The 12,125-nt window shown below is 53.5% G+C and overlaps 1 protein-coding gene across 1 annotated transcript; it reads right to left on the bottom strand.

The window, feature by feature from the left end:
• Positions 1 to 4,547: 4,547 nt before the first annotated feature.
• LOC116953264 (notch-regulated ankyrin repeat-containing protein B-like) lies at positions 4,548 to 11,255 on the bottom strand. Its single transcript, XM_032973322.2, has one exon. The coding sequence runs from the start codon at positions 10,069 to 10,071 to the stop codon at positions 9,718 to 9,720; it is 354 nt and encodes a 117-aa protein (XP_032829213.1). The 5' UTR covers positions 10,072 to 11,255; the 3' UTR covers positions 4,548 to 9,717.
• Between the last annotated feature and the right edge of the window lie 870 nt (positions 11,256 to 12,125).

The raw sequence follows: 12,125 nt of genomic DNA, 5'->3' as shown, positions 1-12,125 counted from the left end.
AAGAGGGGTCAAATACTTATTTCCCTCATTAAAATGCAAATAAATTTATAACATTTTTGACATGCGTTGTTCTGGATTTTGTTGTTGTTATTCTGTCTCTCACTGTTCAAATAGACCTACCATTAAAATTATAGACTGATCATTTCTTTGTCAGTGGGCAAACGTACAAAATCAGCAGGGGATCAATACTTTTTTCCCTCACTGTATATACTCTTTGGTTCTTTCCGTAAAGTCACGTCGGTATATTGTGTTGCGCCCGAAACGTCGTGATTTATTTTATACCGACGTGACTTTACCGAAAGAACCAAAGAGTATGGATTCCTGCAGTCACGAAAGCTACAGAACAAGTGAGATGCTTTCCCTTTCCTGCAATTCCAGGGTTGCCTATGTTTATTTAATTAATTTCACCTTAATTTATCCATGTAAAGAACCCTCAAGGTTAAAACGGATCTCTTTTTGCGAAGGGGACCTGGCAAGAAGTCAGCAAAAATAAATCACCACACACACACACACAGAATACGACACGTTACATTTACAATGGTCAATGAGATGTTCTTCTTATCAGAGCTTTGAAGTCAGACGGTGATACCCTCTTCTCCAGTTTTCACATCGTTTATAATTCATTCCAGGACCAAGGAGCATGACAGTAAAGTGATTGTTTCCCCATGTGAGTCCTTGCCCGAGGAAATGTTCAAGAGAGCACTGGCTGAGCACTAAAGCTGTCGGGTTGTGATCTGACCGAGCGGCGTTTGCCAACAATCCGCGAACCGAGTTACCCTCACGGTGGTGGGAGAGCTCTCTGCACTGAACGAGACCGATGGTCGTATAACGAACGTCGACCATTGTTTTTGCAATGGATGAACGTCATATGCTGCATGGGACGCGATGGGACGAATGTTCTGAGCATGTCGTCCGTGTGTACGTACGTATGGTGGACTTCTCTGGCACCGTACGTAAGTAGCCAACCGCGCTACCCGTGGGTGCGATTAGCGCGGTTGCCTCTGCAACTTTATTCAGCATCGTCACTCGGGGTTCTCATTATTGCACATGATGGCAGCAGCGGCGGCGGCGATGTGTTTCAGGAGCTAAATGCCAATGTCGCTGTGTGCTGTCCACGACGAAGGGGGCTTAGGGGAGAGAGAGGGAGTTTGTGTAGCGGCAGGCTGCATGGCGCACAGTGACGGACTGGGACGAGAAGTTAGCCCAGGCGTTTGTGAACGCGCCGGGCCCCAAGTTGCCGTGCGGATCTCATTGGGCACATTGGGGGTGGGGGGCTGGCTGGGTCCAACAACACAAAATGGGTGGCCGGTGAGGAAGAATGTTTGGGGCTGCCGAATGCATGATGGGGACTTAATGGCAACTCAATGTTAATTCAGCAATGCAGCGTACACACAAGAGGTAATAAAATGTGTTTTTTATTTACACACAATATTTTGTTTTGGTGTGAACACCAACGCGTTAAGCGAGGACTTACCGTATATCTGTCGTCGCTTGTGAATAGAACCGCGACACAGGGTGGGGGAGGGGGGGGTGGTGATGAGCTCTGTGCAAGTGACGTCTCTCGGCTTGAACGAGGGCAGCTGCAGCAGTGGCGACTGCACGAAGTTCAAGAGGAAGAGAATTCCACACGCCTCGAGAGGAGCAGCCGAGATGGAGCGACCTCCTCCTCCTCCTGCTGCTGCTGCCGTGGAACGAGGGTTGACGGGGAGAGCTGGAGGCGATGCGCGTGTGTTTTATTGATTAGTGTCATTCTTGATTTGAAGCTTTCGTGACTGCAGGAATCCACACTCTCTTTGGTTCTTTCGGTAAAGTCATGTAGGTAGAAATAAAATAAAACAAATCACGATGTTTCGATTGCAGTACAAGCAATTTCTTCTTGCTGTGGTTGTTCCCACCTGATGAAGGTTGCCTGTGCTGCAATCGAAACGTCGTGATTTGTTTTATTTTATTTCCAACTACGTGACTTTACCGAAAGAACCAAAGATGCTTAGTGTCATGTTGTGTGTGTTTTAGCTGTGCACAGCACCTTGCGACCTCTGGGGGAAGATGGCTAATTTCGAAAGTGAAAATGACGATTACTCTATGATGCAGAAATCTCTGGCATGCGATCCCACGATTTGAACCCGCGATCCCGCACTTATGGCTCGGACACGTTGGCATTATCTTGTCATTCAATACGCAGGAGACTTTAGTGACCAATATTATTCATAATCGAGGTTGTTTTTTTGGGATTAGCTCGCGACAATGTAAATGAGTCGCAGTTACTAAGCGGCACGTTTTGTTTACGTGACAACCCTGACTAATTGCATGTGCCGGGTGGTGGTGGTCATGGGTTAACCACACATTTATATTTACGCGATCTACACACGAAAAACAACTTCTTTATTACGTCGTATTTGTGTTACGTAACAGAAGCTGCTGATGCTGCTGTTCAATAACCGAGGGAGGAAAACTTCGTCACAGCCGCACATTCCAAAGATCCCCCGTAAAGTCCCCCGGAAGACTGCTGGGGGCAAGTGCCGTTAGCGAGTAGCAGCAGCAGCAGCGCCGATGAAGGGCGGCACGTGGGCACACGAGGAGGTGGGTGGCCAGCACCACACAGCCACCCTGCTCACGTGAACAATGGATCCTCGCTTTGCTTAAACAAACACGGTGCATGGTGGCCCCAGCGATTGTTGAGATGAGCTCAAACATAGTTTGTCTTTCTCCAAACCACCTTTAGTATTTGCCGCGGAAATCGCTCCGCGAGAATCGGGGGTTTTGTTCTTCTCCCAGTGAGGGTCCTGCCCAGAATGTTTGGCCAGTTTCCGATTGAGACATTTTGCCATCCTGGCGGAATTGAAAGTACAGCAGCTTCTGTCTACATGTTTTTTATATTGTAAACGCAGTTAATTGGCAGAGGCACCAAAGGCCCAACACGTCCAACGGCCAGCAACAATCTGCACTATTATCAAAGTTCTAATAGATAAGAGCAAATGGTGTTTTTTGCTGTAAAGTGCTTTGGAGAAGGGGCGATGATGGTGATGTTGGGAGGGAATTCCAAAGTTAAGCAGTGCTAGAGAAGTGTGTGTGTGGCTTACGGTGTGGTGAGTGGTGGGGTGGATGGATGTGTGCGGCCTGCAGTGTGGTGAGTGGTGGGGTGAACGGGTGGGTGGGTGAGTGGACGAGTGAGTGAGTGGATGAGTGAGTGGGTGTGTTAGTGTGACCTGCAGTGTGGTGAGTGGTGGGTGAACGGGTGGGTGGGTGAGTGGGCGAGTGAGTGGGTGAGTGGGTGTGTTAGTGTGACCTGCAGTGTGGTGAGTGGTGGGTGAACGGGTGGGTGGGTGAGTGGGCGAGTGAGTGGGTGAGTGGGTGTGTTAGTGTGACCTGCAGCGTGGTGAGTGGTGGGGTGAACGGGTGGGTGGGTAAGTGGGCGAGTGAGTGGATGAGTGAGTGTGTGTGTTAGTGTGACCTGCAGCGTGGTGATGGTGGTGGTTGAACACACTGCGTACGAGATGAAGCGGTCAGTGGCTGGTAGACCGAGTCCTCGGCTTGGGAGGATGAACCAATGAGTGAAGTTCACGGGAGCAGTCACCATGGTTGTCGTGGCAGTCGTAGCGAGAGAAGAGCGTTAAGGAGGCGACTGAGCGACGGCGAGTGGTTTGAGCAGCACGTCACGTGTCCATCTTTCCGAAATGCCACAAGCCTGAAGACACGTCTTCTCCCCCTCGTGCACAAACTCACCACGCGTTACCGTGGGGCGTTATGGGTCAGAGCAGACGTGAGCAGACCGCCCGACGGCGTTGCCTCCACGTGCATCGACAGCCGCGCTTTCGTGTGCCGACTTACAGCGGCGAGGTGATGGCGCAAAAACGCGTGCCCTAGCGCAGGCGCTTCTCCTCTCCAGCCCAGCCCCCCCCCCCACCACCACCTCTGTGCCGATACCACAAAGCGGAGTCGATTACCAAGCTGGCGCGCGAGCAGTGGGCAACGCGCGTGAGTTGAACTTTATTGGCACCGCACACGGCCAGTCGCCACCGTCCAAAGCGGCTCGGTCTCTCCACAACTCGAGCGCCCGAGTTGCTTCGTAATTCACTTTGGCGATGATGGCGATGATGATGATGATGCTGTTGACGCCGTTTGTTTGCCCAGCAAAGATTCGCCGAATCTCAAGAGGGTCCTGCCAAGTTGTCACGGTAGGGGGAGAGAGGGGCGCGATATTGCTGCGGCTCATCCCAAATGAGATGTTCTGGCCAATTCCAGTTGTTTAGTTTGTGTAGCTATGGGGGACAATCAGCAAACACGAAGAGACCCCCCCACTGAGAGCCGGGAGGGGAGAGCAGAGGAATGTCGCGCAGAAAGGCGCCCGAGTCGGGAATCTAACCCAGGTTCCTTGCTGCGAGGTGCGAGTTATTATCATCATCACTGCTGCGTTGGCCACCCTTCCGCCCCGAATATTAATGTTTGTTTAAAGTCGGCAACGTTCTTTTGACACTTTGTACATATTGGCACAAGGTAGTGGACAATACAAAATAACAAACATCGTATAAAACAAAGTAGCTGCGATGCAAAAGGAACCCATACGATTTTAATCTCATATTTTTTTGACGACAGAAAACGTTTTAATTACATCATCGCACACTTCACAACCGCCTCAATGATCATCATCATGGGGGACACCGGATTGCAAGGGGTATTGTTCTGCCCATTGAATCACGTGCCCCACCAAAGGCAAAATAAAAACTAAAACAAAAACAGTTTTTTTTTAAAACACAACACCACACTTTAACAACGCATCGGAGGAGGGTGTTACACAGCAGCAGCACGTAGTCAAGACATATCCCCTCTCTTTAACAACAAATTTAAAAAAAAATCCGCAACCCTTTACGATATCACCAAAGTTTCAATGGCCTTGGTTCATTTGCAAATTAAGCGAGGTCGACATTCAAGTAATGTCCCGGTCACACGCTCAAGATAACTTTAAAAAAAATCATTATTTGTACACAGAAACGACCCGAGTCATCTGTAAACCATCAGAACTGTAACCACAGACCCCAAACCCCGTTATTCAAGAAGCGTGTCAATGTCACACACATCCACCCCGAGGTTCTCAGCCGTCACAATGCCCATCTTTTTTAGTATTTCATTTCAACAGTGCAATTCTATTCGAATGAATGGGCAACGGTGGACATCGTTTCACAGGCATTTTCATTCGTCTCGTGGCTTGCTTTGATTCACTCTGCGACGTTCACGTTTTTATTATTTTCTGTACCGATTTATTTAAAAACACACACACACACACAAGAGGCGGGTGCTCATTGCACACGCAGCCTTTCGTTGCCGGTATTGCTAAACGTAATTTGGTTTATTTTGTTTTCGGGTTAGTCCGTCGTGTAGGTTAACCGATGACATTCCCTGCCCGCTGACGCGCGACAAACTTGATTTGATTGGCTCTGCGTCGGTCGGGTGGTGGAGGGTTGTCGTAAAAGAAACCACGACGGGATAACTACATGGCGATCTAACCCAACGTTAAATCATGTCGAATCGAAGCCACATAGCATGACAACAAACACCCGCTTCCTTAACATCCCCATTTGCCCTAAAACGTCACGCGATAACGCTAATGAACAAAAGCATGAAAATCCACGCGGATGTCACGCGGGAATGAGAAACGGTTTGCAATATTTAATGGTCACGCGGCTGCACAATATTTTTTGCGACAGAATGAGAGCGACAGACGGCCACGAGGAGCCCACAAGTCTCCGCCTGCGCCACGGGAGGCGCCAGCGGCGTGACCCCGCGGCGTGACCCAGTGGCGTGACCCAGCGGCGTGACCCCGTGGCGTGACCCCGCGGCGTGACCCAGCGGCGTGACCCAGCGGCGTGACCCAGCGGCGTGACCCAGCGACGTGACCCCGTGGCGTGACCCAGCGGCGTGACCCCATGGCGTGACCCCATGGCGTGACCCAGCGGCGTGACCCAGCGGCGTGACCCAGCGGCGTGACCCAGCGGCGTGACCCAGCGGCGTGACCCAGTGGCGTGACCCCACGGCGTGACCCCACGGCGTGACCCCACGGTGTGACCCCACGGCGTGACCCAGCGGCGTGACCCCACGGCGTGACCCAGCGGCGTGACCCAGCGGCGTGACCCCATGGCGTGACCCCACGGCGTGACCCCACGGCGTGACCCCACGGCGTGACCCAGCGGCGTGACCCTCCGGCGTTACCCTGCAGTGGTCAATTGCGGCAGAGTAACAACAAGGGAAGGGAAGACCGACCAACGTGCGAGCGAGGTTACAATTCAAGTGTTCCATTGCATTGTGAAATTCGTTTGCATGTTGGCCACGTACGAGTCGGCACCTCGGGATGAGCACGGCACATACACAGCCCACCGCGCCAATCGGAGGTGCGGGGGAAGGACAACAAACTAAACACAAAACTCAGTTCTAAAGAAATTCGTTTTAAATTGTAGAATGTCTGCGTGTTGATGCTACTCCTGCGTTATCAAGGATTTAATTCGGGCGTGTATTTCACATGATGATCATCATCATCATCATCTACAGCCCTTTTTGTCAACCTGCTGCCAGATGCCTACCCCTACCCAGTGACGCCTGCACGTGGCCTAACACCATCCCCAATGTTGTAGTGAGCAACATACACACGCAAGACATGTTGCCATGACGAGGTGTGGCATCTTAAGGCTTTTTTTCTGGTGGGAGGGGGGGGTGGAAATTTTCCAAGTTATAACGTTGTACTTAAAACAAGACCCCAGCTAATTGATGTTAACAGCGCTTGACCAAACTCCTGGCATTGTAACCACACGCCGCTTGAAGTCGAGATAAAGGTTTCGATGTTTGCGCTGATCAATTTAAGCACGCGCACACTTATTATTATTATTTAGACGATAATAATTTACGACCCTTTATAAGCCAACTGCTGGAGGAAAGCCGGAAGGCTTTGTGTTGTTTCCTCGCTCTTCACCCTGACCCCCCTGGTCAACACGGCTTGTGGTGGCTGGGCGAGGGGATAGAAGAGAATGGGGTGTGTGGGGGTTGTCCAGCAGAACCGCTTTACAGACAGACATCGCTGGCCACTGATCGTTTTACCCGCAGGCCGGACATCGAACTCACGCGGGCCAGGTTCCCGGGGTAGCTCGTCAAGCAACGGAACCACCACCGCCGTGGACGGCGTGGGACTCGACGTGGAAGCGGAGGCGCTGTGTGGTGTCAAAGTGCTCCAGCGGTGCCGCTCGACTCGACCCAACTCAACGGCGCAGGGCACGGACGACCTTTCACAACTCATCTGTAAATCGCCCCCCCCCCCACCGCCTCGGCTCCCCTGGCCTCGTACCAGATACCGCATGCTGCGGATTATAATCCGGAAAGTAAGACCCCCCCCTCTCCCTCCCACCGCCCGCGAACGCGTGACCGGTGTCAAATAAACTTGTACAGATCTCCAAACCCCCCCCCCCCCCTCTATTATGGATGATATTGGTCGCGAAAGCCAGTGTTAAATTGTACAGATCTAGCCACAAGACAAAAGCCTTAACAGACTGTAGGGGCAAGTGCTGTTAGCGAGTAGCACCGATAGAGGCCGGAACGGCACACGAGGGGGTGGGTGGCCAGCACCACGCCCGGCCGCCTTTGTCTCCCTAGTGGCGATGTCTACTACACACCGCACTCACTCTCACGTGCACCTACCGAATTAGAAGGCACATCGCCCCCCTCCCCCCCCCCCTAGACTTTTGCTTTCAAATATTTGGGAAAAAAGTCCGTCTTACAATCCGGAGACTAGTTCGGTACCACGATTGAATATCAACACAAACCACGCACCGCGTCACTCCTTCCCAATCCTCGTCTCGCCGCGATACTTAAAACGTAAGGCGGGCATAAACAACAACAACCACCGTCCGCCACTTAAGTTGCGGGTACGTCACCACGGCGATTGTGCCAGGCTAGGTGCACTTTGAGCCTTGTCTTTGCTCAACGTGCAAAGGGCCTAAACACCACCACCACTACCACACACAAAGACAAAGATCCACCCCCCCGTATAGCCTCAGCAGACTGTCAGGACAAGTGGTGTGAGCGAGTAGCACCTATGAAGGCCGGCACGGCGCACGAGGGGGTGGGTGGCCAACACCACGCCCGGCCGCCTTTGTCTCCCCAGTGGCGATGTTTACACACCACACCAGGTACTCATTTGAGGCTGAGTCGACCTAGGGGAGGCCCAGGACCGATCCAGATAATCGCCACTGGTATTGGCAGCGAGCAGGAATCGAACCCGGGTCGCCAGGTTCATAGCGCAGCGCGCTAACTGCTACACTACCGCTCCCCACACTCACACAAACACACACACAAACACACACACACAGATAACCATTTCGAAGGGACGTGCTGAGCAATGTCCCATCTTGCCGAGCTCGCTCAACATGTCCCCTCCGTGTGTGTGTCTCTCTCTCTCGCCGTCTCCCTGTCTCAGGCGTTCACATTGTACATGCGAGGTAGTCGTAGTAGCGCTAGTAGCGGTAGCAAGTTAGTTCGTGGTGTCCGACTCTGCCGGGCAATGTCCCCTTGAGCCACGGCGTCGCGCGGCTCGGTGTCGTGGTGGGCAAAGGAGGAGGAGAAAAAATCCGTGAGCAAAATTAATGAAAAAAATAACAACAAAAAATCATCTCGAAAAAGCAGTATTGACAGCTGTTACGCTCTCACATTGTTATTTTTGTTAAAGAGTTCCAATCAGCAGCATCGTGGGGAGACTCCCAAACCTGCCGATCCAGAGGTCACGCCACCGGCGAGAGAGAGAGACAGAGAGGGCACGCATCATAGCTCAGAAGGCACCTGCGATTAGCGCGGTTGGCGACGTACGGTGCGAAAGAAGTTCAAGGTTTCATACGCAAAAACAACCATCGCAAAGTCACCGCCTTGTCGACAAAGCTCCTCGTAAATGATTCCTGCAGCTTTCCCCTGTCACGATCTTCAACACAACCATCATCATCATCATCCTCCGCCTTGCAAATGTCACCGCCGTGCCCCTCAATCGCTACTTCAACACTATCACCGCCATCAACTACTGCTGCAGTTGTCTCCAACACCACCACCACCACGATAGTCACCATCACAATGCATTCAGTCATAACCACGGCATGCATATTCGTCACCAGCACCACCACCATCACCAGCACAACTGTCATCACGTTCATCTCCACCACCTCCAACATTATCAATCACCAACAGCATCACAACCACTCAGTCCCATCCACACCACCACCACCACTTCACGACCAATGCCACCACCACCACCACGATCTTCACCAGCGTGGGCACCAGCAGCATCAGGCCGAGCAGCAGCTCGGTCAGCTGCCAATCACGGACGGCCACCATCAGGTCGGGCCACCGAACACCCAAAACAAAGATCCCCCGTGTAGCCTTAGCAGACTGTTAGGGGCAAGTGCTGTTAGCGAGCAGCACCTATGAAGGCCGGCACGGCACACGAGGGGGGTGGGTGGCCAGCACCACGCCCGGCCGCCTTTGTCTCCCCAGTGGCGACGTTTATACCACACCGCACCGGGTACCCATTTGAGGCCGAGTCGACCTAGCCGGAGGCCCGTCACCGCTTCGGAGATAATCGTCCACCGATGACGTTCGGAGGAGGCGGTGGGTGGGTGGGTGGGTGGTGGGGGGGGTCCCCGGTTCCGCAGCGTGACCCCCCGACCGCCACGCCACCAGCGCCAGGAGGAGCCGTCAGGGCCTCGCCGAGTTGCAGCGCGCGTTCGCGACGAGGTAGAGCACGATGTCCTGGTGGCCCGCGAACGCGGCCATGTGCAAGGCGCTCCAGCCGTCGCGGTTGGCGAGCCGCGTGTCGGCCCCGAAGCGCACGAGCAGTTTCACGAGCTCGAGGTTGCCGTCGATGACGGCCTGGTGCAGGGCCGTATGGCCCTCGGGCCCGAACGAGTTCACGTTGAACTCGTCGCAGCAGCCGCCTCCTCCTCCTCCTCCGCCTCCTCCTCCTCCTCCCATCGTCAGCAGCAGCCTCTCGAGCTCCTTGGCGTTACCCGAGCGCACTGCCTGCTGGAACAAGTCCGTTTTGTTCATCATGGTGGTGGTGGTTGGTGGTGGTGGTGGTTGTGGTGGTGGTGGTGGTTGTGGACTTCTCCGCTCGCTCTCTTCGTGACCCCCGCAGGGGAGAGGTCAATGGGCGCGCGGGGTGATGAGACGCGCGGTGGTGACACGGCGGGCGAGGAGGCGGTGGTGGTGGTGGTGGTGTTACCACCCTGGCTTGGTCTTTAACAGCAAGCCTTGTTGTTGTTGTTCTTGGTGGGTGGGTGCTGGGTGGCGATCTTCAAAACACAATCTTCTCGGTCAGATCTCGTTTGCAAAACTCACCGGGAGACTCAAAGTTTCCATTCGTTCCCTACGCGATTGGCTGCTGTTTGGTGTTGCCGATACGGTTACAGCTGCTGCTGCTGCTGCAGCTGCTGTTGTTGTTGTTGGAAGTAGATGCTTGTGTCCGTGTAGTAGCAGACTCACGCCAACAACAACAACACACACAGACAGACAGAGAGCCAGATAGTTGATGTCCGTCGGGAGCGCGGTTCTCAGCAGACGTGCCGGAGCACACGAGGCACCACGAGGCAAGTCGACTGTCCCCCACGGAGTCTTCTGTCTCCGTGCAACTCGAGGTGTTTGTCGCTCACTCGCTCGCTCCTTCGTGGTAGCTGATGGTGGCCTCCTCCTCCTCGCGATCTCCCCCTTCCGAGTCTCCGCACGTCTCTGATACTCGCTCCGACTCGGCAACAGACCGCCGTCACTCGAGGCGTCAAACACCCACCAACGGCACTCACCTCGATGTCACCGGCCGGACAGCCAGCGGCAAGAGCAGCAGCAGCAGCTGGAGTGGTGGTGGCACCAACAACAGCAGAAGCAGCAGCAGCAGCAGGAGTGGTGGCACCAACAACAGCAGAAGCAGCAGCAGCAGGAGTGGTGGCACCAACAACAGCAGAAGCAGCAGCAGCAGGAGTGGTGGCACCAACAACAGCAGAAGCAGCAGCAGCAGCAGGAGTGGTGGCACCAACAACAACAGCAGAAGCAGCAGCAGGAGTGGTGGCACCAACAACAGCAGAAGCAGCAGCAGCAGGAGTCACCTCCACGCCATCCCAGCTCAATGTCTTCCCCGCTCCAGGCCCCCCTTTGCGCTTTATATGGGGCCACGCTTGCCTCATTAACATAACGACGATGGGGCTGGGGGTGGATGCCACTGGCGGTGTTCCTGGAGGAGGAGGAGGAGGCTGCGTCTTCTTCCTGGGCCCAGAGCCAATTGACATCAAAGATGGGCGAGGTGCAAGCTGCACTTCCCCATTGGCTTGGCTTGCTGCTGGGGGTGTGCTCTCATGCCTGCGTGTGTCTGTGCTGTGTGTCTGTGTTGTGTGTCTCTGTGTCTGTGTTGTGTCTGTGCTGTGTGTCTGTGTTGTGTGTCTGTGTGTCTGTGCTGTGTGTCTGTGCTGTGTGTCTGTGCTGTGTGTCTGTGTTGTGTGTCTGTGTGTCTGTGTTGTGTCTGTGCTGTGTGTCTGTGTTGTGTGTCTGTGTTGTGTGTCTCTGTGTCTGTGTTGTGTCTGTGTTGTGTGTCTGTGCTGTGTGTCTGTGTTGTGTGTCTGTGTTTGTGTTGTGTCTGTGTGTCGGTGTTGTGTGTCTCTGTGTCTGTGTTGTGTCTGTGTGTCCGTGTTGTGTGTCTGTGCTGTGTGTCTCTGTGTCTGTGTGTCTTGTGTTGTGTGTCTGTGTTGTGTGTCTCTGTGTCTGTGTTGTGTCTGTGTTGTGTGTCTGTGCTGTGTGTCTGTGTTGTGTCTCTCTGTGTCTGTGTTGTGTCTGTGTGTCTGTGTTGTGTGTCTGTGTTGTGTCTGTGTGTCGGTGTTGTGTATCTGTGTGTCTGTGTTGTGTCTGTGTGTCTGTGTTGTGTGTCTGTGTTGTGTGTCTTTGTGTCTGTGTTGTGTGTCTCTGTGTCTGTGTTTGTGTGTCTGTGTTGTGTGTCTATGTCTGTGTTGTGTCTGTGTGTCGGTGTTGTGTATCTGCGTGTCTGTGTTGTGTCTGTGTGTCTGTGTTGTGTGTCTGTGTTGTGTGTCTCTGTGTCTGTGTTGTGTGTCTCTGTGTCTGTGTTT

This window comes from Petromyzon marinus, chromosome 50, assembly GCF_048934315.1.
Source record: "Petromyzon marinus isolate PM22_M1 ecotype Great Lakes invasive population chromosome 50, UKy_Petmar_22M1.pri1.0, whole genome shotgun sequence".
Taxonomy (NCBI): domain Eukaryota; kingdom Metazoa; phylum Chordata; class Hyperoartia; order Petromyzontiformes; family Petromyzontidae; genus Petromyzon; species Petromyzon marinus.
The sequence above is the reverse complement of the archived record's forward strand: the minus strand, read 5'-3'. Positions and strand labels throughout refer to the sequence as shown.